General features: G+C 51.6%; 2 protein-coding genes across 13 annotated transcripts in view; both read left to right on the forward strand.

Annotated features, from left to right (window-relative positions):
• Positions 1–4,614, forward strand: part of PHF20L1 (PHD finger protein 20 like 1) — a 64,823-nt gene extending 60,209 nt beyond the window's left edge. For 8 of the 12 annotated variants that reach the window (XM_054590501.1, XM_054590513.1, XM_054590506.1 and 5 more), the window contains 2 exons: positions 1,054–1,219; positions 2,537–4,614. In XM_054590501.1, the coding sequence (XP_054446476.1) occupies positions 1,054–1,219; positions 2,537–2,679 (309 nt within the window). In that variant the 3' untranslated portion in view covers positions 2,680–4,614. The remainder of the gene's footprint in view (positions 1–1,053; positions 1,220–2,536) is intronic. The other 4 variants (XM_054590508.1, XM_054590512.1, XM_054590505.1 and 1 more) reach the window with 3 other exon arrangements.
• A 5,656-nt stretch (positions 4,615–10,270) lies between these two features.
• Positions 10,271–25,481, forward strand: part of TG (thyroglobulin) — a 204,856-nt gene continuing 189,645 nt past the window's right edge. The window contains exons 1-8 of the mRNA XM_054590517.1: positions 10,271–10,371; positions 11,360–11,468; positions 12,741–12,838; positions 13,963–14,166; positions 14,485–14,644; positions 21,094–21,200; positions 21,683–21,826; positions 22,037–22,222. Coding sequence (XP_054446492.1) covers positions 10,305–10,371; positions 11,360–11,468; positions 12,741–12,838; positions 13,963–14,166; positions 14,485–14,644; positions 21,094–21,200; positions 21,683–21,826; positions 22,037–22,222 — 1,075 coding nt within the window. The 5' untranslated portion in view covers positions 10,271–10,304. The remainder of the gene's footprint in view (positions 10,372–11,359; positions 11,469–12,740; positions 12,839–13,962; positions 14,167–14,484; positions 14,645–21,093; positions 21,201–21,682; positions 21,827–22,036; positions 22,223–25,481) is intronic.

Below are 25,481 nucleotides of genomic sequence, written 5' to 3' on the forward strand. Positions count from 1 at the left end.
GTAATTGAGTAAACTTTGGTCCTAAGAGAAATTTTAATTTTATAAGCACACCTAGAGGCCCCAAAAAAACATGAGCCACATTTTATTCCGCAGGAAAATGTCTGTGAGAACATGAACGCGCATGTGGGTGTGTATACATTTTAATATAATTGCCTTTTTTTTATTTATGTATTTTAGATAAAGGGTGGCACTGTAGTCCTTTTATAAAATATTAGCATAGTTGTATACACATATCAATCCCATTATGCAGTAAGTTGAATTCGTAGAGCTCTGTGTACAATGAATATTTATAAACTTGTTTCCTGCTCACTGATTGTCTTAAAGATGTTATGCCTTCATTTTTTAAAATTAAGTTTCAGTTAACTGTGCTGCTTTAAAATTAGTTATTTATTTGTCTGGTTTCCTTTATCAAGTAATCACCATAAATAAAAATTTGACCGAATTTGGGAAGCTTGTATTTACTAAAACTTGTGATAAATGATATTGTCAATTAATATCTCCTTTATGAAATGGGTTATTTCTGAATTCAGATTTGGTGTGTGTGCATTAAGCAGTTCACACTTTTTACACTTGTAAAAGATTTTAACCTTCCTCTTGCCTCACTGATTTAACCACGTCAGTGTGGTCCGGTCTGCTGTTAATCAGACTTCATACTGTCTTTGCCGACTTTCTTGATTTTTTTCCATCGTTGTCTTTGCCTATCATCTGCGTGTGTCGCCAGTTTAGATTACTTGAGGAAGGGGTCAGTCTGAATTATTGGGCGTTCTAATTGTAGAACATCATTAGGGACTTCATTTACTAAGCACGTTTTAGTCGTTGCCTTTGCCCTGCGTGCACTTTGCTGCTAGGCATTGCGGGGGGACAGAGCGGGGCCATTGGCTCGTGAGCACCATCAGAGGTCAATCAATTACGGGATAAACTTCCTTTAAAAATATGCTAGGAGTTTGATTGGATTCCCCTGATCTTTGCAGCTGATGAGTTTTTTATGTATCTTTTTCTTTATGACGGCACGGTTCACCCAACTCTTTGTTTTTTTCCCATGGCTTCTTGGAGAAGGATCCGCCCGAAAAGAGCGCCGTATTTGTGTATAACGATAGAAAGGGCACTGAAGACCCTGGAGACTCGCACCTTCAGTGGCAGCTCAACCTCCTTACACATATAGAGAATGTGCAGAATGAAGTCACCAGCAGGATGGACCTAATAGAAAAAGAAGTGGACGGTAATTTACGAAAGAACTAAAATGCAATTGCTCTACGCTGTACAGTGGCTTATGGCTTTTAAACTGCGGGATGGAAGCTGCAGAGGCCCCTCTGCTCGGCACTCGCCACGCAACTGCCGGGGGCGCCCCCCGAGCTCGTGACCCTGGGACTGGATGACCTTAGGTTTTTGTTTTCTTTTTAAGGTGGACATTTATTAAATATTGCCTATCAGCCAGGCTCAATAGAGAGCACATATGGGATATGTTTGTTGTGTCAAACTAAGGACTTCAAGCATATTTGAAATCTGGGGGAAAGCATTTTGAACTTTTTTTTTCACAGTGGTCACATGTGTTAGATAAAAATAATGACAACAAAAAACTGCAAGGTTAAGTAGGTAAACCTAAGTTTGCATATAAATTTTCAAGTAGTTTTTTTAAAAAACATATATTTTTAACTATCACACCAGAGCCCTGAGAAGTAGACAGGAACGATAGTGTCCCCACTTGGTAATTGAGAGAGTAGAGTACCTTAGATGACCCGATTCCTACCCAGGTTCTCCCTGTGCTTTCTGACCCCTTTTTCCTCCCAGTCTCATAGGCTGCACCCCCCTCCCCTTTTTTGATTTGCAAAAGGATGCGATATCTTCACCTTCTAAGAGCTCCTGCTGCTTTGTTTTTCCTGAGAAAAGAGGAAATGGAAACTCACTTCAGAAGCATCTTCCATGAGGTTATAAGCTAACTGTAGAATTAGTGTAATGTTTTGAGTAGATTTGTAAAGAAAAAAAATGCAACCTGGCCGGATCCCCTATCATTAATAAAAAGTGTAGAATGCAAATTCATTGCATTCTGCCTCGACTTCTAATATGCTTGCATGTTTTAAAAAAAGTCATGTAATATAGACTCGAAAAGGACACCGAGAAATTGCCACCTCCTTTCCTCTGTTAAAAACAAACTTCTGGATTGAGAATAAAAATGGTCGAGTAGCTAAGTTTCATTTAAAATGAAGTAGAGATAGTTTAAGCCTAAACTAGTAGAAAGCTTGAGCAGGTGCAAGGCACTGTGGTTTTCTATTCCAGAAGAGAGTAAGAGAAGACATTCAAAATGAAGTTAATTCAAATACTTAACAAAGGGAAAATTGTCTAAAATAATAACAGATTAAGGCTACCAAGAAGGATTAGAACCCTGTGGGATAAGATATAAAGGAGGTTAATGGCCATGTGTGTTGGCCTCTAGAAAATGGGAAGGGAACTCTGTCTCCATCGCTTCTCCAACGTTCTAATTATGCCGTTTTGTGACTGTTCCTCTAGTGTCTGTTTCAATGTGTGTGTTCTCTTTTAGTTCTGGAGAGCTGGCTGGATTTCACAGGGGAGCTGGAGCCGCCTGACCCTCTCGCGAGGTTGCCGCAGCTGAAACGCCACATCAAGCAGCTTCTGATGGACATGGGCAAAGTGCAGCGGATAGCGACTCTCTGCTCTGCATGACAGCCGCGGACGCCTGCGGAGAAGGGCTCGCTCTGCAGCCGCACGGCTGCTGTACCCACGCGCCTGCGCCTGCTGGGTGGATCGTTAGAGAGCATTGTGCTGTTTGGTCACCTACTGACTTGGGACATCAGTAGGTCGGTACCTTGAAAACAACTTTAAAGTGAAGAACAGCTTTATCAAAGAAGCGAATAGGAAAAAGAATTTATGAGCAAGCTACAAATGATATTGTATTATATGCCAAGGATCGCTGAAAGTAGACTATAATCTATGCTAAGGGAATTGAGTTGGCAGGGTTTTTGAGCAGTTGATTATGTGAAGCTCGAGACCCCTGCAGAAAGAAACACAGTATATTTATGTAGTTTTTAATAGGAAGATCCTTGTTTATACACCAGCATTTGGCCAAACACAAAATGGTAGAGGAAAGCTGACGTCTGGAGAGGCTGTAGGTGGCTGTCAGACCTGCCTTCCTGCAGCTGGTGCAGCTGCGTGGCAATGCAGGGGTTGCAACTTGCCCAGGATCATGAGCAGCTGTTTCTTAGGTCATGAATGTCCTTAATCAGAAAACTGACAGTAGCAGTCTCGCTTCCGGGGGAACGGCGTTGGCATTCTTACTTCACTATGAATATGTTCTAAAAACGAGCACCAGGCAGTTGTAATTTATTGTGGGCATTCAGCTCATTGAAAACAGAATGGGTTACAGAAGGCTCAGTGTGCCAAATGAGGACGATGCAGCCGGGAAGGGGGCTTTAGGTACTGGTGGGTTCTCCCCCCGCCCTGGTCTTACGTAATGCCATCAGTCCCTCAGAAGCCTGGATGTCGCAGATGCTGCGTGTAACATGTAGAGCTGGTTGCAGGATTCAGGCTTCAGTGGGCCGCTTGATCCTGAGTATGCTTAGTGTTTGCCTTGAGAAAAACATTGTAAAGAACCTCAGCTGGGATGAGGAGTGACAGAACTATCAAAATGATTTGTGGTGGTGGATTTTTAAACTGCTGGTAGTGGAATACTGGAAAAGCTTCATTTCTGAAGATGAATTTTATTTTTAAAAAATACATGCACACTCAAAACTTTTAGCTTTGATCACAAATGGACACATTTCTGAAACCAAAGGCAACTAAGTTGCTGCGTTAGCTCTTGCTGGACTCGAAGCCCAGGCCCTGCGGTCGCTGGGCTCCGTGCGGCGTGCGCGCCTGGCACTCCGCAGGCAGGGATGCGACAGTGCGGGTGCGTGTTCGAAACCAACACTCAGCGTGCATATGTACTTAGCCTTCACATATTTATATCTGCACATATCTAGTTTTATTACTACAGACTATAAGAATTGGTGGTTAACATGAAATGTTACCTTTTAACAGACTGTTTTTAAAAATTAATAATGTATGTACAGGTTTTGAAACTCTTTTAAAAAGGGGAAAAAGACTTAAGAAGAGGCTGTTTGATGGCATACCACTTGAATATTTTATGCCTTGTTCTGTGTATCAGCTCTAGCAGTCTGTATAAATGCATTTGAGAACTGATAGACAGTAAATACGGATTTATCTTTGATAAGAATACATGCCACTGTACATTCAGATATTATTTAAATTTGCAAACACACTGTTCTATATGTAAGGTACTGTATGTAAAACTCTTTATTAAAACTATTCCACATAATCTTAAAATTTCAGCTTGCCTTTTTGCGGCCTTATATTTTGATGTAAAGATGATTAAAAGAATGTGCAAAACAGTCATTAGAACTTTTTCTTGCCTTTTGAGATTCTTCAATTTGACAAATGTGCCAAAGAGCAATAGACATAGAATACAGTCCTGTGTATTTACTTGTGATACATTACCTTTGTCAAAGATCTTACTGAGAAATGAAAAGCTTTAGTAGAGGTGATATTTTGGGATAGTTGCTTAAATTTTCATATTAAAGTATAAAGAGTGCCTATATTCCATGTGTGGAGTAAATTTGCTAATGTCTGTATTTCAAGATTGATACCGTATCTTTCATTTGTGTTGTAAAATAATAGGTCTACTCTTTTTCCCTATCGTGGTTATATTCTAGACATTGAATTCGTAACCTAATAGTGGTAGTGCCTAGGTTCTTGTCACCTCCGAAGCAGCCCCTTTGTACCTAGGAGCGCTCACCCTCTCAGCCCCTGGTGACCGTGGCTGGATTGCTGTGCATTTGCTCTTCTGGTGTCTTCCAGTTACGTCACCTTACTTGTTAGCAGCTGGCAAACTGGAATCTCCAGAGGATTAGATCGCTAAGATTTCTACTCTGCTTCTATGTACGTGAACTAGAAGTCTGAGTTCTTAAATTGCGATTTTTAAAGTAAACCTAAGTCAAATTATTTGTTTGTATATATCCATTGAATACAGAATGTATCAAGGATTGAAGCCTTTTAGCAACTAGTGGGCTAAGCGTTCCTTATCTATTTAAGAGAGTGTAAGTCTATTATTATGAGAGGTTTCGGATGAGCTGCTTTTCTTTCTGCTTAGTCTTACTTTAAATAGCCACAAGTGCCCTGGCCGAATGGCTCGGTTGGTTGGAGCGCTGTCCCTTAGCCAAAAGGCGGTGGCTTCCTTCCCCACCCAGGGCGCATACCTAGGTTGCTGGTTCCATGCCTGGTTGGGGTGGGTGGGTACAGGAGGAAACCAATTGATGTTTCTCACATTGATGTTCTCCCTCTCAAATCAATCACTATATCTTCGGATGAGGATTAACAAATAAAAAGTTTTTTTAAAAACCCACAAGGATATATATTTCAATATAAACAATAAACCAGAAGAGGGTGTTTCTTGAAAAGAGAACTATTGCTGCCCAGACAGAACAGAATGAATGTTGGTGGGGAATGATTGTTCTTGGTGTGTTATAGATAAATACAATGTGCACTTCCTCATACTTACATGTGGGTCTACTGAGTTGTTATTTTCAAACTCAAGGGTGATGCCCTCTTTTAGGGAACGTTAGATTATTCTCATCATTTCAGCCCCCTCTCCTAACACCGATTTCCACTGACTGGCTTCCTCTCAGATGTTCATACTCCACATGTTCAAAACGAGCCCCTGTTGCCCCTCCAGTCCCCCGGGTGTCCTGGGCCCTCCCTGTCTGCAGACAACATCACTCCAAAAGCGCACCCTGAACCCCGCCGACTTCCCGCCTCTCCACTCAGTCCATGGGCCGGGCCCTCAAAATGGACCCTGTCCCCTTCCTGCTTCTCCCTTGCTGGTAGTCTGTCGCTTTCATAAAGATCGAGGTGTGGAGGTATCACTCCTGGATTTCTACCCTTGTGTTCATCCTAATTCATCCAGACGGCCCCTGCCCAGCCAGAGGGCTCACGGCCTGGGAGCCGGCTCGGCGCCCGGTAGAGTGCCTGTCGCCCGCGGTCTCTGATTGAGTCCGTCCTTCCAGCTGGTGTTTTCCTGGTTCCTGGTGTGATGGGTGATTTCTGGGCAGAGCCAGGACAGCTGGGTGTTGGGTAAGAAATTCTAGATCCCGTTGAGAGCTCGACTGACTTCACTGTGGTGGGGACAGAGGGACGCTGCCTCTGCCGCCAGGTGGGGGACAGAAATCCAGGTTCTTGCCCTGCCATTGCTGACACCTGGCAGGGGACACGCTTCTCCTGGCTCCCGCTGGTCGGGATGGGGCTGTAGGCTTCCCGCCAGGCCTTTGCAGGCAGGAGGGGGTGCAGTTCCTCACTATTGCTCCCTGAGTGGCCTCAGGGACTCCTCCAGGACACGGCTTTGCAGCTACTGGGCAGCGGTGACAGGCTGCCTCTGCCGGCCCCTCTGACACCGGCCGCTGGGAGGGAGGTCACCCCTGCGTGGGGACAGAAGTTCAGGCTCCCCAACGACCCCCCCAGCAAGAGGGGCTCCTTAATGCCTGCCGCTGTGAGGGTCCTGGCTCCTTGAGTGTGTCCCTGGCCGGGGCCTGGCGGAGCCTCCTCCCCATGGCCTGCCAAGGGTGGAGCAGCACCCCACCCCCGCCCCCTCTGTCCACACCTGCTAATAAGGAGGGAGTGAGTTATGTCGGGGGGGGGGGAGGGGGTCGCTGCCCCTTTCCTGGACATTTGGCTCCAGGGGCTTTGCAGGGGGTATCTGAGCTTTATGGAACTTTCTAGATTGCTGCTTCCCCAACGCCTAGTCTGATCCACACAAGGCAAAATCAAGTCCAGGGAACTTACTACCACATTGTTCTTCTGGTCCCAAGGTTGCTGGCTGGCGGCCTCCCTCCGTCCACCTTCCAGTGTGTTCCGTTTGTGTTCTCTGTAACGTCCAGGGTGTTGGCTGGGCTTAGCAGGAGGAAGAGGGACAGTATGCCTGTTCCAACCTCTGGAAGCAGAAGTCAAGTACCAGAAATTTGGATGATTCTTCTGGCAACCCAGGGAAAGAGGAGTGTGGCTTCGAGTCCCTGGTGGGGAACGGGAAGCCGTCCCACAGCGGCAAGGCTGGGCTAGGGCAGAGGTGAGTCCCTCTAGTGAGCAGCAGCGGACAGACACCAGAAACCCAGAAACATGGTGTTTTGAAGCAATTTCCTCCCCTGTAATCCATTACTCTCCATTCCCCCAAACCTTCAGTGAGTGCTCGCTATACATGGCACACTGGTCTTAGAGAAGGGAGGGGCTGGAGGCGGGGGTTACCCGATTGTGTTTGGGGCCTAGGAGACGGGGGATGTGGCGGCCGGTGAGGAGGAGCCGGGCGGAGTCCTAGAGGCCTGGGCCAGGAGCCGGCCGGCGAAGACCCGGCCAGTGCATTGCTGCCCAGAATTACCGGGGGAGCCCGCAGGGCGCCCCGGCTCAGCGGTGATAAGGTGCGAGCAGGCAGCTGAGTCATGATGAGAGAACAGGTTGGTCATGAGGAGGCCCTGTGCTCTCTGAGCTCACCGCTCTGTCGCTTGCCCGAAGAGAAGCACCTCTCCCAGGGGGTCTGGGGGCTCTTCGCAGCGTCCGCCGCTGTTCTGGCCCACTGAGCGCGCTCGCTGCCCCGGCGGCCGGGCGCCGCCCTCCTCCAGTGGGGCCTGAAGGGGGGACGGCGCACCCTCTGCAGTTCCTTGACCACACAGCACTCTTTGTGCCAGGGCTATGAATTCCAGTGTCCGCAAAGCCCCGAACCCAGTGGAGCAGAGCCCCCCACCCCTGGCGCAGCGGGGCGGAGCTGCTGATGTCATTCTGTGGGTGCCTGGGCCAGGGAGGGTGACTCAGCACAGGCTGACCTGCGCCAGCTCTGCGCATGCCCTTTGCGGGGGCTTGTCAGGTAGCCTACGACCCTTACAGTGAAGATAGGCTGCTGGCTCTCCATTGCCGGGCTGTTACTTGGCCTGTGCACCTGGGGCGCCAGGGCTGGGCGAGGCGAGCTCTTCCCTTTGCGTTGTCTTCATCAGCACATGCCAATACCCCTTCTCAAATCATCTCATTCTTAGTTACGCCTGCTCCCCACGGCTACGTGTCGCCAAGACCTGCCCACGCTTCCTCCATCCCCCACCCCTACAGCTGGAGAAGCAGCCCGGGAAGGGCGAGGGCGCGCGGTGGGGAGGAGGCTGTGCGTGGCAGCTCGTCTGGAGCCCGGGCCTGAAGGAGGCAGGGGCCGTGCGTGTGGGCGCAGAGGAGGGGCCGTGCCCCAGGCATGGGCGGGAGGGCTTGCCGGTGGGATTTGGAAGCTGGTGAGATGGGGGGCAGAGGTCTAGGGTGCAGAGTCCGGTTTTCCGTCAGAGAGGGCGATGACATGTTCAGGGGCAGCGTTACATGTGTTGGGAAGTTCCTCTTGGGACGCATTGAATTTGAAACGTCTGTGAAGCACACAGGTTGAGAAGTCGAGCTGGAGCTGCTGCCGGAGCCGGAGCAGGAGATGTTGGTGCCGCGGGCTGGTGCGATCCTCAGGAAGAGTGTGCAGAGCAGGGTTTCTCACCTGATTTTAATCCTATACCTGTTGGTTAAAATAACCATTGAGTTTTACTTTCTGTAATTTGTATCACGAACACACAAATGAGATAGTAACCAATACTGCACACTTACATACGATACTGCTTTGAGCACCTACCAGCGTTAGCTCGGGCAACACCTACGGCAGCCCCCTCACATGGTGCAGTCCGCTGTCCCGCAGTTGCATTTCCTTCATTTTCCTCCCTGGAGCAGAGCCCACCCCCCTCCTCTCCCGCCGGTCCTCCTGCCCTCCCCTCTCCCTTCAACGATGTCTCTCCAGCTTCTCTCTTGCCCTTTGTCTCTGCTCACGTGCCATATCCTCTTTGCTGGGACCCCCCCCCGCCCCGCCTGTCCCGACCCATCCCTCGCCTCTCACCTGCTGGGTTCTTCTGAGTACCTGTCATTCCCTGGCACAGGGTCATTTGCAAATGAGAAAATCAATATAACAACTAGCATTTCTTGGGCACGTACTCATCAATATCTCATTCATTCCCTGGTGGCCTCCCTAGCAAGTGGGTACATATACATTATTGTTCACCTTTTATCTCTGTTTTCTTGAGAAGGAGGCTGGGGCTCAGGGGGATCAGGCCATCTTGCCAGGTCACGCAGGGACAGGAGTGAGGGAAGGAAGCTGGCTCCGCTCAGAGGAAACACGCGCGCCCAGGCTTTGTGCAGGAGACACAGCTCCTCTGCCCCTCAGGTCGGGGACGTCTGAAGTCCTGGGCAGAGGACGCAGGAGGGGGAATAGGAACATGAATGTGTGCACTTGGCTCCCCTTACTAAAATTCTTACATTCTGTGTTTTTTTTCCAATTAGAAAAACCTACATTTTTTCACTGTTCCTTCTATTGCATTGTCCCAGTTTCTTTTTCCCGTTTTGCCCCCTTCACCCAGCCCGCCTCTCACCCACACTACGTCCCCCTCCATTGTTCATGTCCATGGGCCATTCTTACGAGTTCCTTGACTCGTCCCTTCCCCTTCCTTTTACCACTCTCCCCTCCCCCACTCCCCCTGCAGCCATCAGTCTGGTCTGCGTTCACCTGGCTCTAGTTTTCTCACTAGTTTATTTGTTAGATTCCAGTTGTAAGTGCGGTCATACGGCATCTGCCTTTTGCCGCCTGGCTTGTTTCCCTTAGCATAGCCACCTCCAGTTCCATCCCTGCTGTCACCAAAGAAAGGGCTTCCTTCTTTCTGCTGCATAGCATTCCATTCTGTGTTACTGATTTTCCCTGTTTTGTTCTCTGCCACATCCTCGTTGCCTAGCAGAGTGTTTGCTACTATTGGGCTCTAAAAAAAAAAATACTGGTGGAAGGAAAGAGGGAAGGAGGCAGGGAAGGAAGAATGGAAGGAAGGAAGGGAAGGACGGAGGGACGGAAGGGCGCAGGGAGGCGAGGAGGGATGCGTTTCTCCCAGCGGCCTGAACCTGCTGCCCGCAAAGCCTCAGCTTTGGCTTTTTTGCGTAAAGATGAATTTTGAAGCCGCTCAACCCAGTTCTGCTCCCTCATCTCTTCGGCAAGATTTTCACCCCCCACTGGCCACATGAGTGTCCTCAGGGAGCAGGCTCAGGTGGAGGGGCCCTTGGGACCAGCAGAGAAAACAGGGCGGTGCTACTTCCCCAAGAGCCCAGGGTGGGGAGGGGTGTGGGCAGGCAGCTCCATAAAGGCTCCCTGGCCAGAGCCAGGCAGGAGAGCGTCCACCCCTCCACCCGCCGAGGGGCCCGGAAGCATGGCGCTGGCCCTGTGGGTCTTCGGTCTGCTGGGCTCGGCCTGCGCGGTGTCTGCCAACATCTTCGGTGAGTTCTCAGCCCGGGGCCATGGAGCGGGCAGGAGGGAGCTCCCAGCTCCCATGTCCGTCCGCCAAGGCTGCGCCCCAGGCCTGCGAACACCTGCGATCTCATCTAATCCCTGCGATGCCCCCAGGGTGGCGCTTTGCTCTTTTCTTTACTGAGGAAGAGGCTCAATTGTCTGAGGTCACAGAGCTAGTGGTTGGTGGGCAGAAGATGGGGAATTAGATCTTCTTCATTTAATTCGAACTCCTCACACCCCATACTGTTAGCAAATTTTTGACATTAACTTTTTAAAAAAATTTCCCTAGCTATCTCAAGCCTGGGTCACCCATGAGAGGCATTTGACTGGTAGCAAACCTACCTGTGCACCTATGTTCTGGTGTGGCTCTGCCACTCAGCCAGATACTGTGTGACTTTGGACACATCTAAGCTTCAGTTTCCTCACTGGAAAGGGAAGTGGATGATGCGAACCTCATATGGTTGCGATTTCTGAGTGAGCCCAGCATGTTTCACACGTTCTCAATGAAAATAAGACACGTGAGACTCACTAATTAATTTGTATTTCTACTCTGTGCCAGGAAGGTGCTCTGTCTGCATGGAGGGCTTGAAAACTTCGAGAACAACCCTTTATGAAGGCGTTCTGATCTCACCCAACCGCGGTTGGGGGCGGGGGCACGTGCTGCCCAGGGGTTTGTTCTGGACCCTTCTATTGCTTGCTGTGTGACCTTGAGCAGGTTACTTTCACTGCCCCCGCCTCAATGTCACATGGAAAAATGCCGCCACCCCCTCTGCCCCAACCCGAGGATGTGCTGAGAATGAAATGAGCTAATGTCCTACTGGGAAAAGTGTGAATAGTTGCAGAAACGCAGGCGGGAACCCAATGGTTGGTGAAGGTGCTAGAAATAAGTGCCCGAAGAGTGTGCTGAGGGACCCCATCTTTGTTCCTGGAGTCCGGGCCACACTCCTCTCTGATGAGTCCCTTTTCTCTTTGTAGAATACCAGGTGGACGCCCAGCCCCTTCGCCCCTGCGAGCTGCAGCGGGAAAGGGCCTTCCAGAAGCGAGCAGACTACGTTCCCCAGTGCGCCGAAGACGGCAGCTTCCAGTAAGGGTTGCCTCGGCCACGTGGGCTCCCAGCGTCCTAAGGAGCCTTATAAGAGCATGTCGTTTCCCCTGTCCCAGCGCTATGCCCTTTGCTCCCCTCCCTGTGCTGAGACGTGGCCACAGTCATTGGCGGGGGGCCCGCCTCTCGGCTCCCGGGGTCCGTCAGCCCTGGAGGGGCTGACCCAGAGCGCCTCTGTCCGTGCTTCCTCCCAGCCAGGAGCAGGGCATCGCTTCTTTTTCTACCAAAACTTTTACTGTAATTCCTTTCCTAGAAGGTGGGAGGGAGCAAATGGTTCATACTTGGCTGCCTCCCCTCCTCCTCGCATCTTTTGAGAAGCCAGAGGTGGAGGGAGCAGAAGCAGCCTGGACTTCAGGTCGGTGGCTGCTGGGCCCCAGTGAGCTCCCTCCTGTGAGGGCTTTCCAGCTGCCCTATCATGAGCTTGGGTCCCGGACTCTCTCCCTGTGGAGTGGAGCGACAATCCAAACACCAGCACCCACTTCCACCGCTGCGGAGTACACGGGAACCCTTTGTCTGCAATACAGTCAATCTTCCCAGGCTCTTCCCGTCACCTTGAACTTGGTGCTCCCTCTATAGGACTGTCATCTGGGACACACTGTGGAACAGCCCTCCCTGCTCCCGTTTTATACGCACCCTAACGCGCCTATCAACACTCTCACATGCTCCCCAGATGCAAGCGATGCTTCTGGTCCAGGGCCTGCTTGGATCCCCGGGGATTCTGGGACAGTGGAACAGTCAGGACGGCTCCCCTTCCCATGGCCTTGTTTAAGTTTCAAGCCCACCCTCTTCCCTTTCCCCGAGACTCCTCTTACAGCTCCTGATTATCCTGCTGGCTCAGCGCAGCCGTCGCTGCTGCTGGGAACCCCTCTGGGAATCCCCAGGCAGGTGCTTCCCTGGCTCACCGTAACCGAAGCCCTGCTCTCTGGCCCCCCATGAGGTGTCCCCACCTCTGGGCCACAAAGGAGGGCCCTGCCCTTACCTCCTGCAGCCTCAGTGTGGCTGAAGCATAACACGCCAGGACAGGCGTTCGTTACACGGCTTGCGGATGGGGCTGGGGAGCGAATGACCGAGGCTGTAGGGGTCAGCAGGACAGAAAGAAGTGCTTTTCCTTTCCCAAGTCACCCGCTCCCTCCACTCCAACCTTTCTCTGATTTACATGAGTCAGAACGTGGAGGATTGGAAGGGCAGAGGCAAGGCAGCCTGGATTGTGGCTCTGGGAGGCCATAGCCGTGTCCCATGCTGTGTCTCTCACAGGACGGTCCAGTGCCGGAACGACGGCCGCTCCTGCTGGTGTGTGGGCGCTGACGGCAGGGAGGTGCCTGGTAGCCGGCAGCCTGGGCGGCCCGTGGCATGTAAGTGTGAGAGGGGGTGACGGGTGTCCCATGGGATGGGGGGACCTTGCTAGGACCCTGTGCATCTGGGAAAGAGCGCTGGGCTTGGCACGTTACCAGGCACGTGCCCCTCTGGGCTGCTGGTTCTTCCTCTGCGTTAGACCGACTGTCCTGCAGGACTCCTGTAAAATCAAATGGGACAATCAAGTCACTTGTTCCGCAAATAGCTGCTGAGTCCCCTACATGCCGGGGGCTGGGCCTGGTCCTGAGGACATCACGGTGAGCAGGCGTCAAAGGCGTCTGGACCAGGGAGACGCCAGGTACACACCAGGTGTGTTCTCCCCGGCGTCATCCTGAGATTTAAAACTGTCCTGTTAAAATAACGATTATGATGAGTAGTCAAAGGAACACAGTTCCCGCTGAGAGCACGTCATAGTTAAGCCTAAAACAAAGGTCCACTGAAGCTGGCAGACCTTGGAATGGTGAATTGAGCCTAGAGCTGTGCTAGCCTTCAATGGGGAAAGGCGCCGTCTGGGCTCTGGTTTTTCCCGGCCAGCGTGCTTGCGGCGCCCAGCACTCCGCTGGCAGACACTGGCCAGCGCACCTGCCCTCACTGCGCCGTGTTCCCCGTCTGCGACAGGAACATAGGCCTCACAGGGTGTGTGAGGGCCTAACACACATGTAAAACACCAGGCACACAGTGGCAGTTCAACAGGGACAGTAATCGTGAATGTCACTAACCCTCCTGTAGCTGAAGCAGGCAGTTGTATTTTCAGTCCTTCAGAGGAAGAGAGTGAAGCCCAGAGTGGTGAAGCAACTTCGCCAAGGTTGCCCAGCAAGCACGTGGGGGAAATTCGGACTCAGATAAGCTCTGTTGGCAGCCAGGCCTACACCCACCTCTGCAGCAGTGAGGCAGTGGGGTGTCCCGGAGGCCGGCGGGGCGGGATGAAACCCGTCCTTCCTGGGATAAAGGGGGACGGTCAGTGGGAAGGCTGGTCCTGAGCCTGTCCCCGGCTCGCTGAGCGTCCGTGGCCTGGTGGTAACTCTCCGCTGGGGGAGAGCCACCTCCCCCACCCCGCCCCCGTGCAGGGAGGCGGCGTGAGCGCTCCTGGGCTGAGACCTGACGCGGCTGCCCACGCCCTTAGGTCTGTCCTTCTGCCAGCTCCAGAAGCAGCAGATCTTGCTGAGTGGCTACCTCCGCAGCACGGCCGCCTCCTACCTGCCTCAGTGTCAGGATTCGGGGGAGTATGCGCCCGTGCAGTGTGACGTGCGGCGGGAGCAGTGCTGGTGTGTGGACGCGGAAGGGATGGAGGTGTACGGGACCCGCCAGCTGGGGAGGCCCACGAGATGTAAGTGTCACAGGGCAGCAGCTCCCCGGGGTGGAGGGGCGTGCCGTGTTCCCCGCCACGGCCGTGGGGCGGAGGACCTGGCCGCGGTGCGGGAATCAGAGCCTGGAAGGGAGACCTTAGCGCTGGCAACATTTCCGTCGGGCGGCAGAGCACCGTTCGCCGGCTGATCCTTAGACGCACAAGCAGGATCGATGACCCTAGTCCCTGTTTGGCTCTCCAGCTGTCACGTGTGCAGGCTGAACACATGTCTGTAGACCGCAGAAGCACACACGCCTGTTCAGGCACGAGAAGTGAGTGTTTTTCCTTGGAAATGTTTAGGTCCAAGAAGCTGTGAGATAAGAAACCGCCGCCTTCTCCACGGGGTGGGGGACAAGTCGCCACCCCAGTGTTCTCCAGATGGCGGGTTTCTGCCCGTCCAGTGCAAGTTTGTCAACACAACGGACATGATGATTTTCGACCTGGTCCACAGCTACAGCAGGTGAGGCGAGCTGGCCTTGGGGCGTGCCTGCCACTGGCCTGTCCTTCCCTATCTCCAGCCAGAGCTTGTGCCCACCTTGGGGCTGGGTGCTGGGACGTGTCATTCTCGCGGTCTGGTGGGGAGGAAATTGACAGAGGCCTGACTCCCATAAGCTGCCGAAGGGTGACAGCATTTTTAACAAAACAAGCTGGCAACAGCTATGCGAACTACAAACACATGAGCCCTCAGGCCCAGCCAGCCCGTGGACGGAAAAACACCAGAATGTGAGGGCACATGCACTAGGATGTTGACCGCATTGGTTTTCGTGGTAGCCGAAAGCTGGGGACAAAGTGACGGAGCAGCCCGAGGTATTCACTGTAAATATCCGTGCAGCGTTAAACAGAATGCAGTAGAACCCCACCAGTGGACTGGGAGAGGGCTCTGCAGCATAGTAAGATAATGTAATGTAAGATGCATGGTACAGATAATAGGGTGTGATTTAAATTTTAGGAAACAGGCCAATGGATCCTTTTCTGTGCATATCTGAGTATACGACTATGCGTGCGTCTGTGCAGCGCTAGGTGAGCATGAAGAGGATGCGAGTAGCACAGGTTGGGCGGCCATCACAGCGCCGGCGGGTCGGGGCTGCTGTGGAGAAGGAAGTCGGCAGAAAAGGAAAGAACGGTGCTGTAAAAAGCATGGCTATGGTCCTATATACGCTTTTCCCCCCTGTAAAGTGTGTGTATGCATGCACTTAGAAATAAGTTTAAAGATTTAAATAACAAGGATCAAAAGGGAGATGCAGGATGGATCTCGGCCCAAGTGATGCGACTGAGGGACCTGGCTATTCAGGATGGCTGCGTTGGTACTGCAAAGGGCCCCCCGGGACGGCAGGGAGGCCGGAGACCTCCGGAGCACGGCCGTCCCTCTTATCCGCAGTTCCGCCTTCTGTGGGTTCTGTGACCCAAGCTCCCCTCAGTCCCACAGTATTCAATGCAAAATTCCGTAAGTCAACAATTAATTAAGTTTTAAATTGCGCGGTGTTCTGAGTTGCGTGGTGACATCTCGCGAGTTCCGCTTGGACGGGATCCTCCCTTGGTCCAGTGACTCCACCCCTCCGCTCTGTGGCCGCTTCATCTGTGGTCATGTAGGAGTCGCCTGGGTGACCGCATCCACACTCTGTTGCAGCGTGGCAGTGCTTGCGCTCAAGCCTCCCTGATTTTATGTACTATGGTCAAAAATCGCATGAATAGCGGCACTGGCAGTTCAGGTATGTGATGGGGAGGTTGTAAAGCGTTTCCTGTAAGTGAAAAGGTGAGAACACGATAGTAAGATGTATATATATAGAGAGAGAGACACTACATTCACATAACTTTTATTACAGCGTACCATAATTGTTATATTTGCTTAGTTATTGTTGTTACTCTCTTACTGTGCTTACTTTATAACTTAAACTTTACCATAGGTACGTATATGTAGGACAAAAACAATGTATCTAAATAGGGTTTGCCAGTCTCCATGGTTTCAGGCATCCCCGGGGGGTCTCGGAACGTGGCCCCCAAGGATAAGCGGGGACTATGACAGAAATGAATGAGGCTGTTAGGCTGAGAGCACTGACAGGAATTCTCCGGGGGAACCCGAGCCTTTGCATGGCCGGCTTCCCCGTGTGAGAGGGAGGTTTTTAGGGCTGGGAGCGGCGGCGGTTTCATCTGTTCGACCCAATGTGCAAAACTCAGTCCCCGATTTGAAAGAGCAAGGCGGGAGGCTGACTGAGCACCCTCCAGGGCTCTGGGTCCCCCCAGGTCCTGTTGCTGCGTTAGTCCGACCTGCTCCACCCATCTGTACTACCTGCCCGGTCCCGAAGCATTGGCTGCTGTGACTGTCATTTGGACTCTGACACTTGGCAAAATGACCTCGTCACTGACCCTCTCTGGGCCTCAGCCTCCCCGTCTGTAAAGTGCAGACAACTCCCTGCTCATTAGGGCACAATAAAGATCTGATGAAATCTCGTCTAGAAACCACTGTGACAACGGTGAATGGTTATGTATCTGTAGGGAATTATTAGGCATAATCCAGCTTCAGCAAATGTAGAGTAGATTCCCCCCTCCCCCGCCCCCAGGCCCCGAAAATGGCCTGTCTGCGAGTTCATACAAATCTCCAGATAGTCTGATTAACGGGCGCTCATCGATGCTCAATTTACGTTCAATCGAGTGCTTCTCCAGGCAGGGAATTTGACATCCTGCAGCACATGTTAATACTTACAAAAATAACTGGGTGGATAATTACGGTCTTTAGCATACAGATGAGGAATCTGAAACACCAGAGCTTAAGAAACCCACCCTAAGAAGGGCTCTCAGCGGGTGCTGGAGCTGTTTGGCCTCTTTTCCTGTCCTGCACAACCTGGGGTCATCTCTTTTCCCTGCAGTGCATAGCACAGAGCCTTGCACAGAGTTGGCCTACAGTTAATGCTTGCAATGCATGAATTGAAGAACTTTGCAGGTGCCAGTTTGAGACACAATTCCCAGGTCCTTCCACAAGAGGGCAGTCGAGTTAAATGCAAAAGTTCAGGACTGAGCATCCATTGTTTGAGACCAACAAAAAGATTTACTCCTGAAATGGGATCCTTTCCTTTTTGGTAAGCCAGCATGTCTGAGGGTGAGTTTTGATTTAGGAAGGTCCTGGGAAGGGTCAGATAGCTGGTTCCTGGAAGCCTGGCCATATTCAGGAATTTTCTGATACGCAGACGTGGGCCGTGTGAGGCACCGTGGCGGGAGACTTGGAGGCCACGTGGGAAGTCTAGACTTAGCACCTATGGTTGCCAGATTAAAAAAAAAAAACACACAGGGTGGCCAGTTATGTCTGAATTCAGATAAGCAAGGAGTAATTTCTTTAGTACAAGTGTGCCTTGCCCCATGATTGCACCGAGAGTCTTAGGCCTGGAGTGGGCGTTGGGAAAATCTTAATCATCCTCATGCTTAGATTTGATAATGAATGGACTGGGATTGGAGGAAAGCAGAGGGTGCTGGGAGGTGACAACTGTGTGTTTGGAGGTGCTGGGCTGGCCTGGGAGAGAGGGGATGACTTGGACTAGTGTGGGTGACACAGGGGAGGGTGGGGAGAGGGGGTGAGTTTGCAGGAACGTTTCCCGGGTGAAACCCACAGAACTTGGCAAGGGAGCAGAGAAGGGGGTGTGAGAGAGGAAGAGCCCCGGAGACTCCGAGGCCTGGTTTCTAGAAGGAGGGGTCGACGATGAGTTTGGAAAGGAAAAGCCGTACATTTGATTTTGGAATATTGAAGCTGAGGGGATTTGGAGAGGAAATTCAAGTGGAGAGGTGGCGTCAGGAAGCTGACTTACTGCCCCGGGCCCACAGGGGAGGTGGAAGCCTGTGGGCAGCTCGTCTGCCAACCTGTTGTGGGTGATGATTTGCATTGGAACTTGGCCGTGGTGTTTGCCTATTTGAAGCAGGTCCTGTGGCCACTGGAAGAAAGCCACTGCCAGCTCTACCTACTTGTCTGGTGACTTTAAAAACACCTTGTTGTGTCGGGGAACAAGCTTTGCTAGTTCTTCTGACTCTTTCATAGGCCCTCGCGCACACGCTAAAATTAGGGAAATGCATTCTGGCTGAGCAGATGGTAGGTAAGGGTGTTAAGAGCTAGTGCCATTACCAAGGCCGTCATGATCTGAGTTTAAATTCAGTTCATTGCTTTTTCAAAAAAGAAAAAAAGTCAGCTCTTGTCCTTAGCGCCTGTGCTCACTCAGACTTCCCTGGTAACCAGTCTCGCCTCACTGCCTGGGCAACCCGTGCTCTCCAGATGCTTCAGTGAGGAGGGACAGAGGCGTCATACCCTGAATGTGAGCGACGGAGTGGAGAGATCCTCCTAGATGGACCGGCGGGTGGCCCTCCCACGAGACACCTGCAGGGTCTGCACACCAGGCACTGTGCGCAGTCACCGCTCCTATCGTAAGGAGAGCTGCCCCGGTACAGGGGGGAATCAAATATGTTGCTAATTTGTTAAATGATGGTTAGATTTCTAGAGGTGCTCTCTGTGGGAGGAGTAGGAGACCCTGGCCCCGTGGGGGAGGGGCGGGTGTCCGCTCCCTGAGCCGATGGGCAGGCCCAGAGTTTTGGCTGGCCCTGACATTCCGTGTGCTGTAGGAGCCTCAGCCGTGACTTCTCTGCCTCCAGGCTGGCCACGAGCTGAGCTTAAACTCAGGCTGGCCAGGCCAGGGCTGGAATGCCAACGTGTCTGGCTCCAGGGTCTTGGCTCCCTTCACCACGCAGAGTGGCGAGGGGGCGGCGCTAAAGATGGCGGCGCAGAGGTCTGGCCCAGAGCGGGCGGAGGCCAGCCCGAGGAGAGGGCAGGCGGCAGCGGGTGGCCTTCGGATGGTCTTCCTGGGAGGGCGGGACGACCCTTCCTCTGGCTGAAGCCGTGGTGCTCTCCAGTGCATAAGAAGGAAGATGCCCGCAGGGAGGCCCCTGAGAAAAGCACAGGGCAGGCCCGGCGCAGGGCGGCTTATGAGACCGGGCACCAGAGAGAAGGACGCTGGCCCCATGGAGACAGGATGAAGATGCTTTGAGACCCTGCTGGCCGTGTTGGCCCTGGGACGGGACGTGGAGGTGGGCCTTTGGGTGGAGCCGGCAGCACACGGGACTAGAGGGATTTACACATCCTGTGCCTCATGCCGAAATGGGTTTCAGAACCTCGGGCCAGCAAGGTGACCCATCTGTGCATTTATCCCGCATGTATGTCTTCATCCACTGGGTGCCAGGGAAAGCCAGGTGTCGGGCACAGACATCTGTCAGTGTGAGAACGGAACAGGGGGTATGGGGCAGGAGCCAGGTGCAGCCAGGCACATGCTGGGCAATGCTACCGCAGACACGGGTGTCCCCTGGAGCCCGAGACCAGGGTGTGAACCCTAGCCCACCTCCGTTTCAGGACGACCGCTAGAATGGGGATCAAGAGCTACCACCTGCCTTTGTTCGGTTCAATTAAACAAGTCAACGCATATTAAACATTTTGCAGTGTCTTTTACAAAGCAGTGGCTGAGTAAATGGAAGTAAATCTTATAACAAGTATTAAAAGCACTTTTAGAATAGAATTATCCCAGGTTCCCATTAATGAGCTTTTATTATTTACCTCCAACCCATGGCAACTTTAGCAAAGTGAGATTTTAGTTTCTACTAAGCATAACTCACTTACTATAACATTTGTTTGTATTTAACTCACGTACACACAGTAATAGACCAACAACGTGGAAAAAATTAATAATTCTGTTGCACTTTTCCAGGCTTTTTTTTTTTTTTTGATATTCACTTGCATTCAAATTAATGAATACTTGTTGCACTGCGTGTTCAGGCTTTGAGCAGTTTCTGCACAATATATTGCCTCCCAACTGGTTCATTTGCATAGTAATTGCAGCAGTATGTGTTCAGGCCATGTTGCATTCTACTCTTTATTCCTAATGTTATGGACACATCCATTTAGGGGATGTACTGTAATTTACTTCTTAATCTTCCTATCGTTGGACACAAATGTTGTTTCAATGGTGTGCTAGCCTGGATTCCGCAGCGCCAGTCGCCTCTGTGCAGGGAGCGGCCGCTTCTCTAACTTGTTGTTTGGGGATATATTTCCAGATATAGGTAAAGACATAGTTAGGCGTGGGTCTCATGACCTGGCTTCGTAAAAACGAACGTCTCAGTGTTGTAAATATAAAGCTGAAAAACTCCTCTCTGGTTGCTAAGTCATTGCACATGGGAAGAACTCCTTCTTGTGGCTTTACATCGCCTTCGCGCCACAGTGCTTCCAGGGTGGGGAAGCCGGCAGCCAGCTCCTGATGGCCGTGGCCAGGCCAGGTGTGAGTCAGGTGCACTTTGCCTCGACTTTCAGAAGGGGCTGTGTGGCCCTTGTGAGCCATGTCATACTGATTTTGTGTTTTTCTCAGACCATGGAACTGGGAAATGTCCTGCTCAAGAATTTCCTGTGGGGGAGTCTGGCTCCTCTCAAGCTCTTGAAAAGTCGTAAAGGGCTCTGAAGTTGTTTGATCTCCCGAATGACATCATCTGCCATGCACCATATGTTTGCAAGGCAAACTTGGCCTTCAGTCTCTAGTTATATTCTAGTAAGGGGATGGGTGAAGGCGATGTTCATTACTTGTTTTCTGCCTGATCCTATGAGACACACGCTTGGGTATAAATCAGTCAAAGGCCATGAGCGAGGAAAACAGCTAATTAGTTGAGGGCAGCAAAACAGAGCTTTATTTGAACAGGGCCAGCCTCGCTCTGGCCAGTTAAAGCCAATTTAGGAAAGAAAGACACTTACCACAGGAAGCCTGTAGCGAATGGCCTGAGATTAAGAATCAGACATTCCTTTTCCCCAGAGGAGATGACGCCATGTTAATTTATTTCTGCAGGAAGAATTCATGATGAGTTGCCTGTTATGAAACGGTAACCATCAATCTCCCCTTTTAGGTTTCCAGACGCATTCGTGACATTCAGCGCCTTCCGGAGAAGGTTCCCCGAGGTGTCTGGGTATTGTCACTGTGCCGACAGTCAAGGGCGTGAACTGGCTGAGACAGGTGAGCCCGGCCCGAGGGTGGCAGTGGCCTGCACGTGGCCTGCGAGCCTCAGCCGCGGCACCTCCGAGCCGAAGTAGCAGCGTGAGCCTGCTCCCCAGCCAGGCTGCCGCGGGTGTGCTGGGGGCCGGGCTGGCCGGCTTCCATCCATGGCACTTTGAACATTGCCACTCTGGCCCACGTGACGCCTTTGAGCGCAGGGCAGAGAGGCGCCCCCCTCTGGCAGACGCGGCGCTCAGCTGGCTGGTGGCCGACAGGACGGATTCCTGCGGCCTCTCTCGTCAGTGTGCTGCTTCTGGGGCTGTAAGCAGCCTGCGCAGCATAGGCAGCAGCCCGACTTGGAACTCGCACGAGCCTCGTTCAGACCCGAGGCGCGATGCTGCCGTGGGAGGTTCGGGCCCTCTTGGTATCGGTTTAAGTGGCAAGAGCAGGACTTCCTTTCGGAACGAAGCCGTACCTTGAAACGCTTTGCTGCCTTTGCTCAGGTGTGGAGCTGTTGCTCGATGAAATTTACGACACCATTTTCGCCAGCCTGGACCTCGCTCCCACCTTCGCGGAAACCACCCTGTACCGGATATTGCGGAGACGGTTCCTGGCAGTTCAGCTAGTTCTTTCTGGCAGGTTCCGATGTGAGTAATAAGCCGACAACACATGTGCATGCCTCTGCCAGGAGGAAAGCAGTGGGTTTTTAGAGTTGCCGTGGTCCACAGTTTCCACGTGGCTATTCCAGTCACGTGGGGGCGGGGACGTAAATAAACATTCCCAGCAACCAGAGTGTGGGCTGTAAGCACACCAGGTGTGGTTGACTGTCTTCTCTTTGCTGCATGGATTCCTCCCAGGCCCCACAAGATGTGAAGTGGAGCGGTTCACGGCGACCAACTTCGGCCACCCCTACATTCCCAGCTGCCTTCGGAGTGGGGACTACCAGGCCGTGCAGTGCCAGGGGGCGGGGCCGTGCTGGTGTGTGGACACGCAGGGAAAGGAGGTCGCTGGGACGCGGCGGCGGGACGAGCTGCCATCCTGCGGTGGGTTTTCTCTCGGGGGCTCTCACGCCAGGCCCTGTTAACGTGAATACCCCACAGGCTCTTCTGGCTCGTTGTGACGGAAAACGCACCTTTCATCATTAACTTCTAATGTGTGTCTTGTCCTGTGTCACACACCGTCTCTTCCTCAGGAAGCTCAGGGAATATTGAGGGCGTTGTAGGTAAGGACAAAGAAAGGAGAATTAAGTTTTGATGTGACATGAGAGAAGTGCAGCCCAAAGCTTGGGGTTGGGGGGTCGGTTCTGTCTCCCAGGGCATATGAAAAGGAAATATTCAGGAAGGCTTCATGGAGGAGGTGATGCTTGCCTAGGGTTCCAAAATAGAGCTGTTTCCTGAAGGAGGAGAATAAGGACAGGTGAGCTCTCTAGAGAGAGCAGGAGAAGCAGAATTACAGGATGTAAATAATAGGCATTGATCCGCTATTGGCCACGGGATCTGCGAGGAGAATAGAGAGGAAAAGTGTTGGGGTGTGAGCAGGGTGGGGCTCTGAACGGGAAGACGTGGGGGAAAGAGGAGGGTACGACACTGAGGTCTCCCATGTGAGAGCAGAGGCCGAGGGACTTCATCCTGGAGGCTGGTGAGGATGTTGAGGGGATGTAAGCCGGAAGGTACCGCGACGGGTCTCGTGAGTCAGAGGGATCCCCGGGCATCCTGGCGGGAAGACTGAAAGGAGTGTTGGAGGTCATGGCAGTGTCCTGCCGAGAGCTCAGGGACTGTGTGACTCCCCTTCCGCAATAAAGCTCCACAGAGGGAGTGGCTTAGGGCAGCAGAAAGGGATCCTCTCAGTGTCCTGGAGCTGAGAATTCCAAAATCAAGGTGTCAGCAGGGCCAGCTCCCTCCGAAGCCTCCAGGGGAGGTTCCTTCTGGGCCGCTTCCCAGCTCGTGGTGGCTGCCGACAATCTTGGACACTCCTTGGCTTTTGGCCGCATCCCTCCAAACTCTGCTTCCGCCACCTGTGTCTGCCTCTGCGTCTCTTCTCTTCCTACAATGGCAGTAATTATATGGATAAGAGCCCATTCTATGCTCGCATGAGCTCATCTTAACCAATTGCCTCTACAATGACCCCATTTCTAAATGAAATCACATTCTGAGGTTCAGGAAGGGCAGGAATTTGGGGAGGCACTCTCCAACCAAACATAGGGACCAAATGTTAAAGAGGAAGCCGGGGGCTGGGGAGACAGGATGGGGCTTGAGACCTGGCGCTAGGCATTCAGCAAGACTGGGTGCTGTCTTACCAGGAAGCCTCTGCAGGACGGAATCCAGGAGCACTTACAGGACCCCTCCTGGGGCAAACTGGGTGGGTGCAGCAAGATCTGAAACCGTTAAGGGATGGAGGCCCTTTTATAACCTCAAAATAGGTATGTGTTGATGTTCATTCAACAGGCCCTTAGGTCATTTGATTTCTCCAACTTAACATGTTGAGTATTCTACGAGGTGTTTGCTAGTATTTTCCTTGCTAACTGTGAGGATATAGGAAAAGAAGAATGTGAAGTTCTGCCTTGAAGGTATTTATAATTATATTTTAGTTCTATTAAAACCTACAGAATATTGTGCCCTCCAATTTTCAGGTGGGCCCAAAGAGCGAGTTTTCCAAATTAAAACCAAGAGTGCTCCCAAATGCACAGATCATACATTTCTACTTTTTCTCTCTGGTGTATGAGTCCTATTTCTGGGGAAACCACTGCCACATGGAACCCACAGCTGAGTTTTTTGCTTTAGTAACACCTCATGTGAATAGAAGGGATACGCTCTGAATTTGGAAGACAGTAACCTTTATTTCTTCCATACCTTCATGTACTAGCCATTATTGGAAGGTATTGCCTCACCGAGGGGTGTGTGATGTGTTTTGATGTTGCCTTTTCTCTCTCTCTCTGACCACATGTTCCCGTTCTTTCTCTGTTGCCTGGTTACAGAGGAAAGTTGGCTGACTTCCTGTTTGGCATCCATGTGAACTGAGGGAAAGTTATTCCAAGAAGGTGGGGTGGTGGGCGGTTGAAAACCTCTAATAGTTATGGTTCCATGGAGAAAAATAGAGCTTATTTACCTTCACCTATGAAACTGAGACACTGGAATTTGAATTTAAAATAATTTTTCTTCATGTAACTACAGTCAGCCGGGGATATTTGGATAGAATAACCGGACCATGTATGGCGTTGACTCAGTTGATCACTATTTAATTAGTAATTTCAAGGAAAGGTCAAGAAGCCCAGAAGAATATGCTAAGTGTGTCTGCCAAATGCACGTTATATTATATTATAGGAAATATCACATTTCCTGTGATAGATAATAATATTACATGTCATAGCATAGAAAAACATTTATTATAGGAAATACTAATAGCATTGAAAGTATGCTTTTTATCCTCAAAGAGACTATGAAGTAGTGAGCCGAGACAGGACTACCCACATAGAAGAGTTCAGCAGTCACACGAAGAGCACATAATGAAGCATTCAGGTCCATTGAGAATCCGAGCGTGAGGATGCAGGAAAACCACAGTGCCTCACAGAAACGGGACGGTTGGTGCACCAGTTTCCTAGGACTGTGGTAACAGATGACCACAAGCTGGGTGGCTTAAAACAGCAGAAATGTATTCTCTCCGAGTTTGAGAGGCTAGAAGTCCGACATCAAGGTATTGGCAGGGCCACGCGCTCTCTAGCGGCTCCAGGGAAGACCCTTCCTCGCCCCGTCCCGGCTGCGGTGGTCCCTGGCAATTCTGCCAGCGGCATCCCCCAGCCTCTTGCCTCTCCCCTCCTGGCTTCTGCCCTGGGTGTCTCTCTGTGTCATCACATGGCCCTCGAATCAGGACACCAGTCATTGGATGTAGTGCCCACTCGAATCCAGTAGGACCTCATCTCAACTAATTACATCTTCCAAGGCCCTATTTTCAAATAAGGTCACATCCTGAGGTTCCAGCTGGACATAAATAATGGGCAGAGGTGGGGGTGAGGGAGACAGCATTCAACCCAGTGTAGTCGGGGCATGTGTGTGGTCCGGTGTTCAGAGAGGGGCCGATGTCTAGGAGCGTGGCCGTAGACAGGGTCCCTGCTAGTGAAAGCCAGGAGAGGACGTCACGTCCGCTGGAGAACTCATGCTCCGGAGTGGTCTCCGTGGTCGCGGCTCCATGGGAAAGTTCTGAACATAAAAAGGTACAGGAAAGAAAGGTAGAATTTGTTGGCATCTCCCTACCGGAGAGATCTGAGGGGCTGTGGCAGGGTTGCTTGTAAGGCTAACTAACACCCTT

The sequence above is a fragment of the Pteronotus mesoamericanus genome, unplaced genomic scaffold (assembly GCF_021234165.1).
Source record: "Pteronotus mesoamericanus isolate MK-2021 breed Mesoamerican mustached bat unplaced genomic scaffold, CSHL_Meso_final scaffold_174, whole genome shotgun sequence".
NCBI lineage: Eukaryota > Metazoa > Chordata > Mammalia > Chiroptera > Mormoopidae > Pteronotus > Pteronotus mesoamericanus.